We start from the raw sequence: 18,641 nt of genomic DNA, 5'->3' as shown, positions 1-18,641 counted from the left end.
TTGCTCAACCGATATACAGTGAGAAATACATCTAGAATTCAAAGTATCGCCATGACTGATATATGATTTTGAATGTTATCAATCATTAATTATGATCCCGTTATGATGGCCTTTACTGCACGTTAACAGTGCTTGTTCCGTAAAAGAAAGACCCCCCCCCCGTATTCTTGCATGGCTTAAAACAGCCTTTACACTACAGTTATCCCACGTTTACATTAATACCGGTATTGAATTTAACCTATATATTTCAACATATGCAGGAAGAAGCATTTTGTAATAAAAGTAATTGCAGGTTTATTTTGACCGCGTCATTTATTCATTCCAGGATAAGTCAAACACGCAGATGCACGTTTTCAAAGAAAATTGAACAGTTTATTTTTTTTTGTTTTAAGTTTATGTTTCATAACTCTGCTTCGTTGCTGCTTGGAGCGGGTCGCCATCTGAAAACAAAACATATGGACACAAAGTTTTAAAGTTTCAATCATATAGGCCGACGAGTACGCATCGGTTAAAACATGAATACCAATTGGGGATCATGGATTGGAACTTCATAAGAGAATGAACTTCACTACGCAAGACATCAATCTCTACTTGACCACTCTCCAACCAGGGTTTTTTTTTGAGAAGGCATATACAATATATGTGGAAACAAATGAAGTGCATTAGACTATTTCAGCTGGACAGCTCTTTTAAAAAATCCCCACCCCAGTCATGTCAGTGCATAGCACGAACGTCCTTGAAGAATATGTTAAGGTATGTTTAACATGGTCACTCTCCAGCCAGGGGCTATGGGCCCATGGACCTATTACGAGATCTCTATTATCTCGTAATAGGTCCATGATGGGCCTAAGTGTAGCTTGAAAAAAGGAGGCCTATACCTTGTAACTTGTGTTCATTTCAGGGGTTCAAGTTTTGTATCTGTTGCTTAAATGTTCCCAAAGGTTTTGAAAAGGAATAGAGGGAATTATACTCACCACTCATTATCCGACGTAGAGAAGTTTATTAGGGCTATTGGATCCCACATCACTAATCTTATTGCTAGAAGCGCTAGAAAGCATACTGGAAGTGCTTTTGCCGAAAAGTGTTATGGCACCTATAAATTTTGAGTGGAGAAAAGTCAATGAATTAACGAGGCGTCATCCAGATATAAGTATATTTTCTATTTTTTGGTCGAACACAGAATATAGTAAGCATTTGTAATTTAGGTGCCTACCAAAGATTATTCTTATCGTTGTTACCGTAAATTGATGTTGTAATTATTCATATTGTATTCATAAGTATAGAAGTACTACTACTACTACTTCTACTACTACTACTACTACTACTACTACTACTACTACTACTACTACTACTCCTACTCCTACTCCTACTACTACTTCTACTACTACTACTACTACTACTAAAACTACTACACCTACTGCTGCTGCTGCTACTACTCGTATTAGTATTTATCACTACTCTCAGACTGTAAAGTCATTTCCCAAATAGTAAGTCCTATTTGGAAAATTTGAAAATGCCTTCACAAAAGTAATGTATTGTATAAATAGTACATCATGTTAAAATGTATGTCAGTCATGCAATATTCTAATCTAGTTCAAAACATCCTAATCACCTGAAACTCAACTAATCACAAAAGGAAATTGTTTGATACATTTAGCAGCTTAATAACACTAATACTGCGCACTGATTGGTCATTGAGACCACACACCCGCCCAAATCCTAACGGTGGCTCTCCAAGGTCACACTCACCATGTGGTAATCTTTTCAAATTACCTGAATATTGTTTTGTAAACATTATTTAGCCAGTCAGAACTCTGGATTTTATGCTACTCAAAAATTTAAGAAATGTTGTTTTGTATCTTGATAGAAAAAGCCAGCTGCTGACCCATCTTAATACCAAGATACTGTAAAATACAGAGTATGAACTTTCTGTTGATAATGAATAGTACTTATGCCCAAAACAAAAAGTTTTGCACAATTTTCAAGAGAAAACAGGAGGGGGGAATCTGTTTGAGCAATTTTTTTTACCTGAAATTCACTTATTTATCAAAATATTTTATTCATAAGAGAATGACATTTACTCTTTCTTTTGGGCAAGAATAAACAATATTCCTTAAGGTACAGTGGTTACAATTTTTGAGAAAGAAAGCCTCACATTACACGAGAATTTGCAGGGATTTGAATTTATCCACGATAGGATTTTGCTCATCAGAATCGGGACCTGGAGTCTGACTGAAATGGGGCTTACCAGCAACATGAGGACAGGCCATCGAAGTTCCACTGATGGTATTGGTTGCTGAATCAGACGTATGCCAAGTAGACGTGATAGAAGAACCTGGAGCAAAGATGTCTAGGCAGCCACCGTAGTTGGAAAAATAGGAACGATAGTCGCTACTATCTGTAGCTCCAACTGTGATTGCCTGAAATTTAGAATTCCCCAAAAAATCACTTCAATTTAAAACGAAGATGGCAATATGCATAACATGTATACTAAGGCTCTTAGCATCTAGAAACAATTAAATTGTGCACAATGGAGAAGTGTGCTACGCTTCAACTTCTTTTAATCAGAAACAGAGCGAGCCATCAACAAAGTGAAACTTTCCTCTTTTCGAACACTTGCCTGTTAACATCTTGATAATTTAGAGTAATAGTTGTGCTAACGTTAATTTGTTTGATATATATATATATATATATATATATATATATATATATATATATATATATATATATATAAATGTGTGTGTGTGTATATATTTGCATTGACGCAGAAACAGTCATAATGACGAGATTAATATTAAACTGTTTTCCGATGTAGTCGTGAATATGTACCTAATCCACAGAAATATGAGGAGAAAACCAACCAGTGTACAATTAAATTAATGATTTGCGTAGAATGACCATCAAATCAGAGCTCACCAATATGTAGACATTGCATTCGAGAAAATCAAAGCGAATAATAAACTACATTATGGTTTGTTGCAAATACCTATCATGATTTATCGATGACTCATTTATGTTTCAATAGCCTTTCATTTTGGAATAACCAATGGTATATATATATATATATATATATATATATATATATATATATATATATACATAAAATAATAATAATAATAGCCAATTTTTATAAAGCGCTTTTCCCATAATGGCCCAAAGCGTGTTACAGCATATAATTACACCGCCATTGGATTCATTTCAATCAAGCACGAAAAGTTCACAATTTCGACTCCCTGGGGAGCATTCCTTGCATTCATCGCAGCCTCATTATGGCGCTGGCAATATATATATATATATATATATATATATATATATATATATATATATATATATATATATATATATATATATATGTATATATACAGTTGAGGCCAGAAGTTTACATACACCCAGGACATTCAAAGAAAAGTTGACACTTGCCAAACATCATAAAATTTACTGTATCTTATAAAATAGTTGTCCTATCATGACGAATTTGATATCAAACAAATGAGTATGCCATGCCTTTTCATCACATTGCTTTGTCATCAGGTGCTGAAAAATATTTAGGTGTCAATTTTTTTCCCAAAATCTACATATTTTATACAAATTGAGAATAAAAACTTGACAAAAACATTTCATATTTGTGCTACTTACTTCTAAACACAATCATTTTTTGTTACACTTTTTGTTCAGTGGTGACATATATCATGATAAAAAGTATAATATATATCATAAATTTGACATTTTTATATTTCTATGAAACGATGTTTGAAAATATAATAGCAAACAATAGAATACATTTTGCACGAATATCACTTTTTTATTCAAAGAAAATTCCACCTGAAATATAGTATAATCCAAATGGCATCCCAATAATGTGAAAGAGCTTAAAATGCTCTTCGATTTGATACCTAATTCGTCATGGTAGTATTTATATTTCTGAAGATATAGTAAATTTTGCAATGTTTGGAAAGCGAACAAATTTCACTAAATTCCATGGGTGTATGTAAACTTTTGGCCTCAACTGTATATACAGTGCGTAACAAAAAAAGATTACACTTTGAAAAAGCCCTGGGAATTAAAAAATATACAACATGTAAGTATTTTTTCACTTATCATCTTGGGTTTGGGTCTTATCTACCCAATGCATGTAAAAGTTTTGACAGAATGTTACACTTGAGTGAGCACTGTCCATTTTTGGAAAAGGTCGCAGAAATGCTTGTTTTCACACTGTGTCAAGGGGAAACCCTGCGAAATATTTGTCATACTGTTCCCTTGCACTTTTAGTCAATTGAAATAAAACGGATACTTTCGAGCAGTTTGTAACAATTTTGCCACCCAAATTGAAATTTCAACACTTAGTAAGCACAACCTTCACCCTTTTTGTGCCAGCTGGATCTGAGGACGTAGCTGAATCTGAACAAAAGTTTATATCAGACATCTCTAACAATTTTATACTAAGATTTTATTATTTAAAGTGAGTTTACATTTCAATTTTCATTTAATACAGTACTTGTTTCTCCACACTTTTCCCAAGCTTGACAATGATTAACAAAATAAAAATCAAGCCAAAGCCATTTCATGTAAATCCCAGCTCGGTGTAAAGCAAATATCGTCACGATGGCCTCGGTGTGTGGGGGAGTGTGGTGGGGCGCAATGCACTCTTCGAATTGTTTTGGGCAAGAAAACAAGTAAAAAAAAAAGGTAAAAGATATCTTCAAATCAATTTTACTAGCGACATTCCACATGTTCTTCATGATTAAAGTCTACTTTTATTTGCATAACTATTTCAAAGTTCTGCGCAAATCATTTTTCACTATATTTTCAAAAGTAAGTGGTGCGCACTCAAGCGGAAATATTTTTCGACAGTTATATCGTCATTTGCTTAAATGGATCTGTACCAATGTTAAAATGTGGAAAAACCTTCAGAATATTACAATTGTATAATTTTACAGGATTTTTTCTCAGTGTAAACTTTTTTTGATACGCACTGTATATATATATATATACTCTGGGCAATTATTATCGAATTGAGCAAATTTTTCACCCAATTATGAGTTTTATTACCCAATTAGACAGATTTCAACCAATAGTTGTGTGGACTGTATGTTGCCCAGGTTGGTTAAAAGTTGGGCATTTTTTTGCCCAACTATGTTAAATGTGTACCTGTTAACAGGGGAATTCGATCCAAATAAAATAATGTTTTCAAGGGAAGAGGAGATAGTTGAAAGACTGAACAATATCGAACAAGCAATAAGAGAGTTTTTAGTTGCTAAAAGTTGCAGAAATTGGGAATTGCTATAGGCCTATCAATGGGGACCTCAAATTGGCTTCAGACTTTTAAAATCAAGATATCATAATGCCAGAAGGTAAGGACCGTGCTTCCCTTTTTATCCATTACATACAATGACTAAAATTAAAATGGTGTTACTTAAAATTATATTTTTCATGAGGACATTGTGCAATATGCTACCTGGTAAGAGATTAAGTATTTGGGATAAAATCACAAATCCCTGATAATCAAGTACATGATTCCTACCACATGTCATAATTTGAACAGTTGCCAACTCCAAATGGACAAAGTCTTATGGATCCAATTTTGAAAACAGCCATAAGTTTTTTTATTGCCTGTCTGATTTCTTAAAAAATTCTATGATTCTGATATTTTTCACCCCTCTAACCCCTTTTAAATAGAATGATGAGTGCATAGGTACAGAAATTAGCCCCTTTCAAGAATTTGTTTCCGACCATAATCATTCCAGCTAGCAAATATAAAAAAATAAATAGAGATTTCCGATTTCTACATGTGGGGTATACTCGTAGGAACAGAAAAAAAGAAAAAAAGAACATTGCAAGGGTCATACGCTTGTGTTCCATGTTCACTCCTAGGTCTTGGATTGGTTGAACTTACCGTCGAAACACGTGCAGGAGAAGACAAGCAGGCATTGGCATCATCATTACCAGCAGCCACGGCGGTTGGAACCCCTGAAGAAATAAGTTGCTCGACAGCAGTATCTAAAGCTGTTGAGATCCCTCCTCCCAGCGACATTGAAGCAACGTCGTTGCTTCCGCTATAGTACTTTACATAATCCACCCCTGGGTGACAAAAACGTTCTAACGCTTAAATTCGTGTCATGGGGAAACTGAGAAGTTATTTGGAAGGAGGGGGGGGGGGGGACTGATCTCAATATTACATTCGTTTGCTCTGATAAATAAACTAATTTGAACACACCCTCAAACAACATTACCAAGGCCTTACATTGTCCAGAGATTGTAGTACAACTTTTGTAGACAACTTTTTTATTGATGTAAATGTACGAATTCATTTAGCAAGTCTGGATCTTGATACTTTTATGATGACTCTTGCCAAACGCAATTTAAAATGCTGTGTTATCATGAAGCTCCCTGATTTAGTTATACACACTAAAAATGTTGGGCAACACATACCGCGTGCTCTGATGGGCAATGTATGTTGGTAATATTGTTATATATATATATATATATGAATATATATATATATATTCTGGATATTCTGGGCAATTACTATCGAATTGAGCAACTGTATTGTGCACGCATTAGTTGTATAATATGCCTTGGATTGTGATGTATTCGATTAAACAAATTAAGATATTGTATTGGTGTGTTACGATCACATCACAAACTTTTGGGTCGTCAACACTTTGCATGTAATTCAGGATAGCTTACCTGAGATAACACCGCTGTTGGTACCCGATCCAATACAGTTTAAGACTTTGACTCCCTTGATGGTTACGCTCTTCGCGACACCATAGGTACTGGAGCCAACTGTCCCAGCGCAATGGGTTCCATGCCCGTTACAATCCGACTGTAAAATCGAAAAAAATAAAAAGCCCTTTTTTACACACTACGAAAAACAGCATTTGCTGATAGGGTGTTCCATCCCACGAGTGGTAAATAAATCTATTAAATAAAGAAAATGAAAGGTGAAATGAATTTGATTTCTTGCGGTAAACTATGAAAGAAAATGAACGCAGGGACATGACATCATCGCTCCACCTATTTTCTATCCATTTCGGCACGCATTGTGAAATTGAAAATCCGATAACTTCATATATTGGTATCAGTTTTTACAAAAAATTTCAGCATTTTCCGCTGGGAATTGTACTTTACATATTAGAATACATGTAACATTGTTTTAGTTTCTTGAAGGAACTAAATCTTCGATAGGAAGTCTGTATAAACCCTTATTTTAAGCAAAACAATTCCAAAATTATTCGTTAATGGTTGATTCGTGTGACCACATTTGCTAAATTGCCTTTGTTCTTTTCGTCAATCATAAACGGTTATTTACGTTCGAAACTTGGAACACAGTTGTTTTTACTGACATTAATTTTGTGTAAAGTTCAGGTAATATCTATCAGGTATTCAAAAATCAAAACAGCGTTTAAGTTCTTGCGATTCGGCAAATGATATATTTGAAATTTTCCAGCTCTGTATGGTGCAGGTCAAAACCACCGTTCTGGATCACCAATTTCGACAAAGATCTCCCGGGTGTTAATTGTCATTTGACGGACAGTTTGTTTGTTTGTTTGCATTTATTTCTGCGTTCAAAAACACAATATAAAAATATTTACAATAACAACATAAAAAATAATTCACAATATAAGCAATGTGGTCATATTAGATAATAAATACAATAAGGATGTGAGTATATATCAATCTTTTATAAATGTAAACATAATAATAAAAGAACGCAGAAGACCGCCATCGTGAGTGGTTAGGCTTACATTTGAACCAGCTGCGAAGTTAACCACTTGGGTAGCACGACTACCAAAGTCATTGTGGGAAGCACTGACGCCGGTATCGATTACCCACACAGTATATCCACTTCCGGTGCCTGTGGTTGAGAGAGAAAAATAATATTCAATACATTCATCATCATCGTCGTCGTCATCATTACCGCCATCATCATCAATTTAATCACGGCCATCGATCATGTCGTGATTATCACCGAAATTGGGATAACGGTAATCTGAAGGGTGGAGGGGGGCAAGACGATGTAAAGATGGTACCACTTGTTTACTCTTTGTTGTTGTGTTCCTCATGGTTCATGACCTTTTCCAGTTTTCGTGATCATCTAAAAGGTAATTTCTATATCACATCTTTTCTCTACCTTACTGGGGGCACCTGTATAAGGTTCATTATCATGTAGAATGAAAAATGTGAATAGAAAACAATCCTGAAGGCCATGCATGGAGCTTTGATCAAGGCCCGGTATCAAGGTTCCCAATTGTGATGTTCCTTTACTGGTGAAACCGAAAAATGACTGACCGGAGTCGTATCCGGCTTCCCAGCTTCTGTTTCTACACGCTAAGGTCCAGCTTTGTCATGTCTTTGTTGGTCTTTGGTATATCTGACAGTCCATACCAGTTTCAAAAGAGCCACGAACTTGTCTCTGTGGTCTAGTGTTAAATTTGCAGGCAGCAGTGGCGTACCGTGGGTCACGGCATGGGGGGGGGCACAAGCAAAAATTTAGAGTCACTTAGGGAGCTTGCCAGGTGTACTGACCTAATAGAGACATCTTAAGGACATGCAGTGCCATTAAACGGACATGTATCTTACTGATTAAATAATGCGAGCGCGAAGCGTGAGCTGACAATTTTTATTATTCAGACCTAAAAAGGGGCATTATAAGCATTTTATTTTGTAATCATGATACGTACCTGCCTCGCTAAGCAGACGATGCGAGCGCGAAGCGTGAGCTGAATTTTTTGTATATATTGAACCCAAACAGGGAATATATTTTGGGAATCCATTAAGACATTGTAAGAGTATACATGTCTCAGCATAGTCATCTAACGCTAGTACCATCCTTTGTTGATTGTGTTAGAATTACATCTTAACACATTTACCACTTTTTGTAGACATGGTAATCATGATTGTCATACGCATCTCACTAATCCAATACTGCGAGCGCGAAGCGCGAGCTCAAAATTTAGGAAATTCAGACCTGAAGAGGGGCATGCTATAAGACTTGTTTGCAGGAATTCACTAAGACCGTACGTATTTCACCAACCAAATAATGCGAGCGCGAAGCACGAGCTGAAAATTTTTGATATTGAGATCAGAAAAATAGACATTTAAAGGACTGATTTTAGGAATTCATGAAGAGCAGATATCTCACCAATCAACTAATGCGAACGTTAGCACGGACAGGAACTGTTTTATATTAAGACCTTAAATAGGGCAATCACTTTAAGTAGTCATGAAAAAGAAGCAAATGTCACTACATGAAATAGCGAGGAAATATATTTGGTGTACAGTATATTGATTTGAAAACGGGAGGTTTTAGAACAACGGGATTATATATCTCGTTAAACAATCTATGCGAGCTTTATGAAATAATGTTTCATAAAGTTATGAAAATGCTTCTTATGTAATATTACATAATTATAGTATAACATTTATAATGAACATAACTTATTCTTTACGTTTCTCTTGCTTTCTCTCTCTTTTTCCCATTTTCCTCGTTTTTTGCCAGCCGATTTGGGGGGGGCACGTGCCCCCCCCCTTGGTTACGCCACTGGCAGGCAGGGTTTGCATCCCAACAGAAACATCCCCCAAAGAGAGAGAAATTTCCAAATGGGTAAAGAGGTTTTGGGAACCTTTATCAAAGCTAAGTATACAATTCTTCTATACTCACATTTCCACAAAAAAAAACACATTTGACATCTACGATTAGAAGGGAATAATGATAATAATAATTAAAAAAGATGAAGTTTGTGCCAATGTTCCCTCAAGGCTAATTTTACCCATTTTGACTTTTTTCTCAAGGCTGAGAAATGTCTCCACCGGGAATCGAACCCGAACCTTTTTGCTATACGAACGCCAATGCATTTTACCACTAGACCACGGCACGTGAGTCTGTGGTTTCGGCAAGTCATCTTGTCAAAGAACGGAAAAATGCATCACCGTCTCCTAGGCGATAAAAAACGTTTGAGAAGCGTGGAACTTTGAAAAAGAATTATATTATACCCTTAATATGTTGGGCAACATACTGTGCACATAACAATTGGTTTTAAAATATATCCAACTCTGGGTAGTTTTGAACCAATAATGTTGTAGTTTTCACCCAAAGCACACATTAAAACTACCCAGATTTTGATATTAAGTTTTAACCAATTTTTGTGTGAAAGGTGTGTTGGCCAACATTTTTAAGATTGTATCATTCATAATAATATTAGTGTAGAGCGCCATTATGGAAATATTTCTGAATTACTAAAGTCTATGGTAGTATGGCAATTCCGTGATCATGGTTGATTGTAATATTTTACATCGTCTGAAACACGGAAACTTCCTACAACTTATCTAAATCCTTTTTTTTTCCTCTTAGATTACAGACCACCTGGTGTATTATCGCACTCTTGAGATTTTCCCGGGGACCACCAAGAACAAAGACACCGGATACCCTACTCTAAGACGAATAGTTGGTTTTAACGTGCATAAAACATTGGACCAACATTTGCGACCTTTCCGATGGACGAAGTGTTTTCTAGCTGCATTCACACATGAACTTAACAAGGCTCATCTCCAATTTATGCATTATACTCGAAAGTGAGATACTGTGAAACAATTTTTCTTTTCTTATCTCGTATCATTTACAAGTGTTTTATAGCAAAATGACATATAGTCAGTGATTTTACGAAACGTTACAAACCTCGGCTGGCCCCCAAAGCACGATTTTGAGATAATTGCTTTCAAAGTTTGGAAGTAATTTCAGACGCTCGTAACACAGGAACAATTTCAGAATGCTGAAAAAGAAATACACTAATTAAAAAAAAATTCAAAGAACGAAAGAAAGAAATATATTACCCCTTGGACTATAGCCATTGTTAAGAGGGAGATCCCTTTGGTCGATACGGTCTAGACCCCAGGTGACCTGAGTACGGTAGACGCCGTCCTGTTCAACGTACTCAACGGCGCGAAGTCCACGAACCTGTGTCAAAGATATTCGAGGTGGAAAACAGAGATAAATATTGCATGATATAGTCCTTTAAGGATATTCATAGATTATAATGATTGAAAATATCCCAGAATGTCTCAGTAAAGCTTTGTTGGGCAAGCCTTTCATAATGTCATTTCTGGAATGTAGAAAGATAGACAAAAGAGCCTGCCTGCAGAGAAAAAGGACAATAGGATTAGCTATGTTGTTTGCATTGTTAAATTCACTGAGGTTATTCAAGAGTCTTATAGAAGTGGACTATTCCGGAAAGAAGGATAATGCTCTTTTTAAAGACAATACTAAAAGCTTCCAGAATAGTAGAAATGTATATAATTATAAAGAAGTTTATTCAAGGACATCATCACACTAGATCAGAACTCAGAGTTTTACACCAGACTTTATGTCAGAGCATAGTTTATTTCCAACTGGAATACAACATTTATCTTCTGTGGAATTATTTGCACACCATTAATGAACTGTTTGCAGCTACTTTGCGAAAAGAATTCTCAATTCTAATCGAGATCATCAAGCTATTTTAATGAACGCTTGTCAACCAATGAATTGCTGAAATTGACTGTTTGTCATCATCAATATCATCTTCACAGACATTTCAACTCGTTACATCATCGCCATCATTGTGAACTTTAATTCAAGGAATCTTCGCCAACCAGCATGGATTTTATTAGGATTTTATAAAGGACTATCATAACCTTGGATTGCACACTAACTTATCAAGACATGTAAGATATTTTTAATGATCTATTTTCTGTAATAAAAGAAAAGGAAATCAAATTAAAAACCAAATTTTCATTGTTATTTGTTGCAGGTAAGTCTACTGGTCAGTGGAGATGTTACGGGGAGGGGGTGGAATATAGAAGAGACAATAGAAGAAGAACAGAATAGAGTAATACGAAAAGAGTCAGAAAAGGAAAACAGAAGAGGGAAGATGAACATAAAAGATATTTATACCATATAATGAAATGAGAATAATAACGTCACCTTTAGGTCGTTTTTGCAGCACCCCTTGCCCCTCTCCGAAATATCCCGCCACCAACCCCTTGATGGTGTGAATGGGGGGGGGGGGTGGAGGAGGCTTTATTCTGCCCCATTTGTCCCAAATTTTTGGACAATTAGTACGTTTTAACCTGCAATGCCCCCTCGTCATGCTCTATTTGAAAGTCGAGATGCAGTATGACGTTTAAGCGGAGGCTTTCTCCCCCTTCCTTCTCGATTGTTTGAGAGGGAATTTGGCCATTATTTTGGCGAGGGGTGATCAAGTTTGGATTGAAGTTTAAAAAAGTGGACACGGTTTACTCTTTCATCTTAAAAGCGGCATTAGGACCAATTCATAATTACGTATTGACAAGAAAGCAAACTTCAGTACCTTGCCAATTGGTACATAATGGTAAAGGGACACACACACATACACAGAACTGCACCTGGGGTGTTTCATGAATAGTAAAGTGCGGCTTACAAACATGCGTAGATGCCGACGTACATGGAAATGTATCGTGCAATCTTATTCAGTAATACCGCAGTAGCACGGGCCATCGTACTATATATGATTTGACCAATGCGGTGATGTCTTTTGTACCGCATGCAACAGGGAATTTGAGTGTGATTCAAACTCACACTTAAATAGTTGTGAACACCCCCCCCCCCCGGTCTGAATGGAACGGATTGCATTGAAAAGTAAATGAAATGAAAAAAAAGATGAACATTGTAATAAACAAATAACTCACAATGTCGAGGACCTCATCGGAGAGCTCGGCAGCAAAACCGTGAAGAACGTTTCGGAAAAGGTTACCTACTTTTCCACCAGAGAGACGAACGGTAGAAGCAATTTCATCGATGTTGAAATCGTCCTGTAACGAAGTAGTACGTTAAAAGTTCGAATGGATTCTTGTGTTAACTGTACATGTAATCCACTGCCCAAGGAAGCAGAGGCGCTGAAGCACTCCAAAATTCTCTTTGCACCCCCCCCCCACCTCCAGAAGGAGATTAGGTCGATATGCTATAATGTAGAATTTTCACACAAAGCAACATCATTTGGGAGCGAAAACCATTTCTTAAAATCAAAACTCCTCTTTTTGCTAGTCAAGTTAGTTTGGCTAAAACTGTCTTAATCTAAAAGTGAAAACTTTTCTATTTTGCCTGTCAAATTATCTAACAAACCAGAAACCAGAACCATGTTAAGAAAAAAAAGGAGAACTACTTTTTATCCTCAGGAGCAGAACAGTTGTAGGAGACAGTTGCGTTTAAAAGCAACAGAAGAATTCAAATCCAAACCAAATATTTTTCGATTACAATGCTCAATTGGCCTCTGATTATTACTTATTATAACTGGCTACGGAAAACGTTATACTTACACGGAGCTTGATGATGTACTTTCCTGGGATGGGCTCAGAGTTCTTGAGCAGAGGAGCAAGCTCGGCCGTGGCAGCAGCCACAAACATGAGGGCTAGGAAGACATGCATTGTGTCTGAAACAAACACAAATTTTTCTTTAGTGAACTGAGAATAGAGACAAATTTGATATGATATGACGCAAAATGGTAGTACAGATGCCTATTATCTAATTGATTAGATTCCATCATGTGACCAGCCCAAGCGTGCTAACAATGAAAATAACTTTCTAGCTATGCGCATGAATGGCATAGAGTAGTCAGAGAGCTTAAGTATAGCTATTGTACTGGTAAATAGGGCGATTTCGCCCCAGGAAGCACGACGGATTTAAGAACGTGGAAAAATGTATCGTCGGGTGCCCCTCATGACAAGGCACAACCATGAAGTCTTTGTCGAAAATTGGTGAATCAAAACAGAAGTTTCGTCCAATTAAAAAAAAATATTTGCCATTTTTTTGTAAGCTCCGACAGTCTTAGGACAAAATTGTTGTCCAGGTTCCCCAATTTTCGACAAAAGCCTCTCAGCTTGTTTCTAATTGGACGGTAATTTTTAATACATTTACTGTGTTGTTAAGTCTATCTCGGTTGCAGATGCAAAAAAAACCTCCCTAGTGCATCTTTTTCTAGAAATACATTTTTTAAATATTTTTGCTTGATGTCAAACGAGTTTCAATCAAGCAAAAGCACTTTATTAGATTTTCCCAGACAAAATGATAAGCATGATTTATTTCGAAGCACATGTAGCTTCGATAAGGTATGACGTGTTCTGGATTGAAAACATCTTCACACGTTAGACGAAGTGTGCAAGAAATGGCCTTTGTTTGAAAGTTGCAATTTATGTTTATTCTTTCTGCGCATTCTAGTAGTTTAAACGAAGCAAGGAGTTGGTGACCTTATCTAATGGGCCTTCTTATAAAACCAGAAGTATATATATGTATACATATATATAGAGAGAGAGTATATAACCGCAGTCGTGCATCAGTAAATCATACGCACTAACCCAAAGTTACCGTTGGACACATAATTATACCGACGCAACATTGAGAAATATCTTTAAAGCTCAATGCAAACAATATTCTTGATTTTTAGATTAGTGTTGAAAATAATACTAAGTTTGTTTTTTTTTAATTCAAACTGACAAAAACAGTTTCATTCGTGTCTGGACATCTACCCCGTCAAATTAAGTACATTGCAATCAAAGCGCTCAATTCTTGGTTTAAATACCTAAACCACGTTAACAGTGTTCCAGAAGGTCTTGACCTTTCCCAAGTCATCCATTACAGTTTGACGCAGACCATCAAACAGAAGAGATGCAATTGGGACTGACAATTGACGTCTCTAGACTAATGACAAGAATCCTTTCTGACTAAAAAATATACCTAAATGAAAATACTGTCCTTCTGAATGATCAGAAGCCTTCAACTCACCAGGTTCTGGACGTCAAAGCAATGTTGATCTGGAAGAGAGCTTTTGGAGGTCTTCAGAGTGATGATCTAGTTGAGCACTGATCAGATCTGATGATGAGCTAGGCTGGATGAGCTGTATTTAAGTTTTCCTGGAGCAACAGATGCAACTTTCTCAAGAAGCGCGTGATGCGTCAACGAGGGCAAAGGACGAAGAAACCTTGTGATAAAACAACTACGCACGTAAGCAAGATCTTTTATTTCTATTGTCATTCTTTTTGAGTTTTATCAAAATCTAAACTGCACCACAGGCAAGATCTTTTATTTTCAATAAACATTAACTCAACCTGATAAGCTCCTAAACTGCAGCACAAGCAAGATCTTTTAATTTTATCAAATATGAGTTTATATTTCATAACTTCCCAAATGCAAACAAAAGTAACGAGTTTCGAGTCGATGACCCGTAAGTGACTAAACTCCAGTACAAGAAAGATCTTTAATTCTTATTTCTAATTTTATATTTCATAACAATATAAGCAATAACTTTTGGGGTGTTACTCTGGCAGCTCCTGTTCTCCAGTACAGTCGAAATGTTTTATTTCTTTAGACTGTCTATGTCCTATTTGATCAGGACAATAACTGCATCAAAGCTATATATTTTGACTTTGTAATATATAAATGATAATAATAATAATAATATGTAAATATTTGAGTGACATATTATGTTATACTATAATTACAGATTCAAGTTCTAACCTATATGGCCCGTATTTTGTTAATAATCTGGTTACAGCTGTGGATTCACTACATTTATGGATGACCAATTACAATTATGGCAGGCGGTATCTCACTGAGAGAAAGGTGTAAATTCGTCAGTACATTTGGTGAATAATTCATTCTGAACTGTCTTGGAATAATATGCCAAACAGTTTCCTTCCCCTTTAAGCCCTTTAGAACAGAATACAGTAAAAAAATATGCAATGTAAACTAGGCTTTGGCGTTTGGGTTTCCCATAATTTCATCACAGATTTAGATCATAGTTGAAGCTAACTTCAGAAACCGGGCTTCTTTCTATAGTCTGCTTTACTTACTGCTAAAGTGCATATATACAGTAGAAAGCAAAATATGCAGGCTCTTGTAATATATTAGTACTTCTTGATAGAAGACCTGAATTAAACATGATTTGGCTTGAGATCGGCGGAAAAACAAAAACATTGATATTGTATATTTGTGCCATTTGAGACGTTGGTGTGAGGGCGCTCCATTATTGCTACGTGGTGGGAGAGAACAGACCAAAAAGTTCGGTGGCCCTACAACCTGTTAGGCGTCTACGGAACAAAAACGGATTTTTTTTCCTATCATGATTGTTGAGCAAGCGCACGGTGTCCTAGAAGTAAACAATATATATATATATAGGCGAGTGAGGAAAATTTTTATTAAAAAAATGAAATTTTGTGATAGATTTATACATAATATTCAGAAAATAATACCATACGTCAGCCCCCTCTCTTTCCTTTTTTTTCTTGGTCGTGGTTTAAATTGTTATTGTAATTATTTTATTATTATTATTATTATCATATATGTATATATAATTTTTTTGAGGGAAAGTGGATCTCCCATCTGTACGCTACGGCATCTGATTGTTGCTTTGCCCTACACGCACACACACATGAAGTTTGAAATGTAACCGTTTTGCGGCACCTAAAGATGATCACACTGCAAAAACTCCGGTGTCGATTTAACACCAGCCCGGAATCTATGTCCACACCAGAGAAGTATTGAATCAACACCAGTTTGGAATCAAACCAATGATGCTTTAATACTAATTGGTGTTGTATAAACGCATATCTGGTGTCAGACTAAAACAAAACTGGTGTTGTTTAACACTTCTCTGGTGTTGACATATATAGAGTCCGGGCTGGTGTTATATCAACACTAGAGTTTTTACAGTGCACCTAGTGTTAGATGGTTGTCAAAAAAGCTATTTTAGGTGGTTGTGTTTTGCTTTTAGTGGACCCCCCCCCCCCATTTCCATTTATATTCCATTTTATTCTTTTTTTTTTTATTTAAGAAGTACGAATGCATGTCTTGATTAATGTTACTTTGTATTATGTTTTGAATCGAAATGAGATGAATAATTGAATTGAATTGAATGCCTGGCATGTATTGGGAAATTAGATGTATTACCAGTAATCGAATCTATTGAAAATATGAAATTTCATATTGATTTAAACTCAAATAATAACCCTTGGCTAAATTTGAAAGCAAAGCGGAGTATGAAAGCGATGCAAATGATTAATTTGAATCGTGGGCTAATTCAAACAAGAAACCTGATAACGATGAATGGTGATAAACCGCTCGAACTTTTTGAGATGTCTGAAACGTGGCGGGCGTAATTGAACTATACTGCAACAGAGGCATGTTCCCCCCCCCCCCTGCATATCTTAACATGATAATTGTACAAGTCAAGCAAGCAGGATCCCGAAAATTTATTATAATGTCATATCTCCTACACTCTAAAATATGGTTTACCCAATGTAAGTGGGAGCATGCATATTGGTTGGGTACACTGCAAAAAACTCCGGTGTTGATTCAACACCAGCCCGGAATCTATATATATACGTCCACACCAGAGAAGTATTAAAACAACACCAGTTTGGAATCAAACCGATGCTGTTTTAATACTAATTAGTGTTGTATAAACACGTATCCGGTGTTAGACCAAAACGAAAGTGGTTTTCTTTAATACTTCTCTGGTGTGGACATATATGGAGTGATTAAAAAATACCCAGAAAACATGCATGTTCACTTTCTAACCAATATTGGGTAAAAGTTTTAGAGTGTAAATGAAAACACAACTTTTCGTTGTATTCTCCCCTAGTGTTAATATGCAGCATAGGCAAGAGTGTATTTTACAGGAATATGTTTTTAATTGCAGTGCAGACAATAGACTTTATTAGTCCTATAATATCGTTTGAATTGTTAAGATTTAGTACAAGAACCTTTTTAATTGAATATGAAAAAAAAATCGAAGAACGTAATTATGTGGACCAAAATAGCGATGGAAAATAATATTCAGAGTGAGAGAGTGCCTTTGAAACCCGTAGTTTTCTTGACAGTTGAGAAATCGAAACTTGTGAAAGCGGGGAAATTGCAATGGAGTCTATGTACAAGAGTGTGCTTGACTGTTTGTCCATTAATTCGTTCATGAACAAGAATTAGCTGATGAAGCTCAAACTATCCATGCGCCTGCGCACTTCAGGTTTTTAGATCAACTTATGAATAATTCATGTACCATAGCGTTTCCATGTACTGAAAATATATTCGATCCCGGTCGACGGTCGGCATGATAGCATGTGTGCTTTGTATGTCGCTATAAATGAATATTAATGAATGTGTATTAGATTTTATGTTCCGTTGGAATAATTTTATAATAATTTTATTTTTTTCTCTCTTTCTGTCTTGCACAGTATCGATTTAAGACCCATCGATATTTTACAGCCAGAGTGAAGGCTTAGCTTTTATTTTGTTTGTAGTTGAGCTAAGAGATATTCTTTTGAAAGTTTAAATGCAACATATGTATGTGTTTTTATACATACTAAAAGTACAAAATGAGTTTAACTGTTCTGGTTGGAAATAAAGGAAGACTGGGCTCCCCCGACCTTGCATAATGTCCTTGCCACCCCCCCATCTAAATCTCTGTTTAACATGTCTAATGGTCATTTTCTCTCTCCTTTTGTGCACCCCCCCCCCTTCTCTCGGCTACTTTATTTCCTTTCTCTTTAGTCTCTTAAGTTAAAACAAATTGGCATAGTTGTATTGTCTGTTAGAGAGCTAGAATCATTTTGGAGCGCCCCCCCCCCCCACTGAA

General features: G+C 36.1%; 1 protein-coding gene across 1 annotated transcript; it reads right to left on the bottom strand.

The window, feature by feature from the left end:
• Nucleotides 1-311: 311 nt before the first annotated feature.
• On the bottom strand, nucleotides 312-14,963 carry LOC121430444 (aqualysin-1-like). Its single transcript, XM_041627711.1, has 10 exons — nucleotides 14,795-14,963; nucleotides 13,333-13,445; nucleotides 12,706-12,828; nucleotides 10,834-10,957; nucleotides 7,749-7,858; nucleotides 6,688-6,826; nucleotides 5,894-6,078; nucleotides 2,249-2,420; nucleotides 975-1,093; nucleotides 312-440 (listed from the first exon to the last, which is right to left on the bottom strand). Exons 2-9 carry the CDS (start codon nucleotides 13,438-13,440, stop codon nucleotides 981-983), a joined length of 1,074 nt encoding a protein of 357 aa, XP_041483645.1. The 5' UTR covers nucleotides 13,441-13,445; nucleotides 14,795-14,963; the 3' UTR covers nucleotides 312-440; nucleotides 975-980.
• Between the last annotated feature and the right edge of the window lie 3,678 nt (nucleotides 14,964-18,641).

The sequence above is a fragment of the Lytechinus variegatus genome, chromosome 17 (assembly GCF_018143015.1).
Source record: "Lytechinus variegatus isolate NC3 chromosome 17, Lvar_3.0, whole genome shotgun sequence".
NCBI lineage: Eukaryota > Metazoa > Echinodermata > Echinoidea > Temnopleuroida > Toxopneustidae > Lytechinus > Lytechinus variegatus.
This window is presented reverse-complemented; position numbering and strand designations above follow the sequence as displayed.

What these genes read in the sequence shown, in the direction of transcription:
- LOC121430444 (XM_041627711.1), bottom strand. Translation starts at nt 13,440, where the DNA reads ATGCATGTCTTCCTAGCCCTCATGTTTGTGGCTGCTGCCACGGCCGAG. An exon ending in CAATGGCTATAGTCCAAGGG is followed by an intron (nt 7,859 to 10,833) that starts GTAATATATTTC and finishes TCTCAACCACAG; the next exon opens with GCACCGGAAGTGGATATACT. An exon ending in ACTTCGCAGCTGGTTCAAAT is followed by an intron (nt 6,827 to 7,748) that starts GTAAGCCTAACC and finishes TCGATTTTACAG; the next exon opens with TCGGATTGTAACGGGCATGG.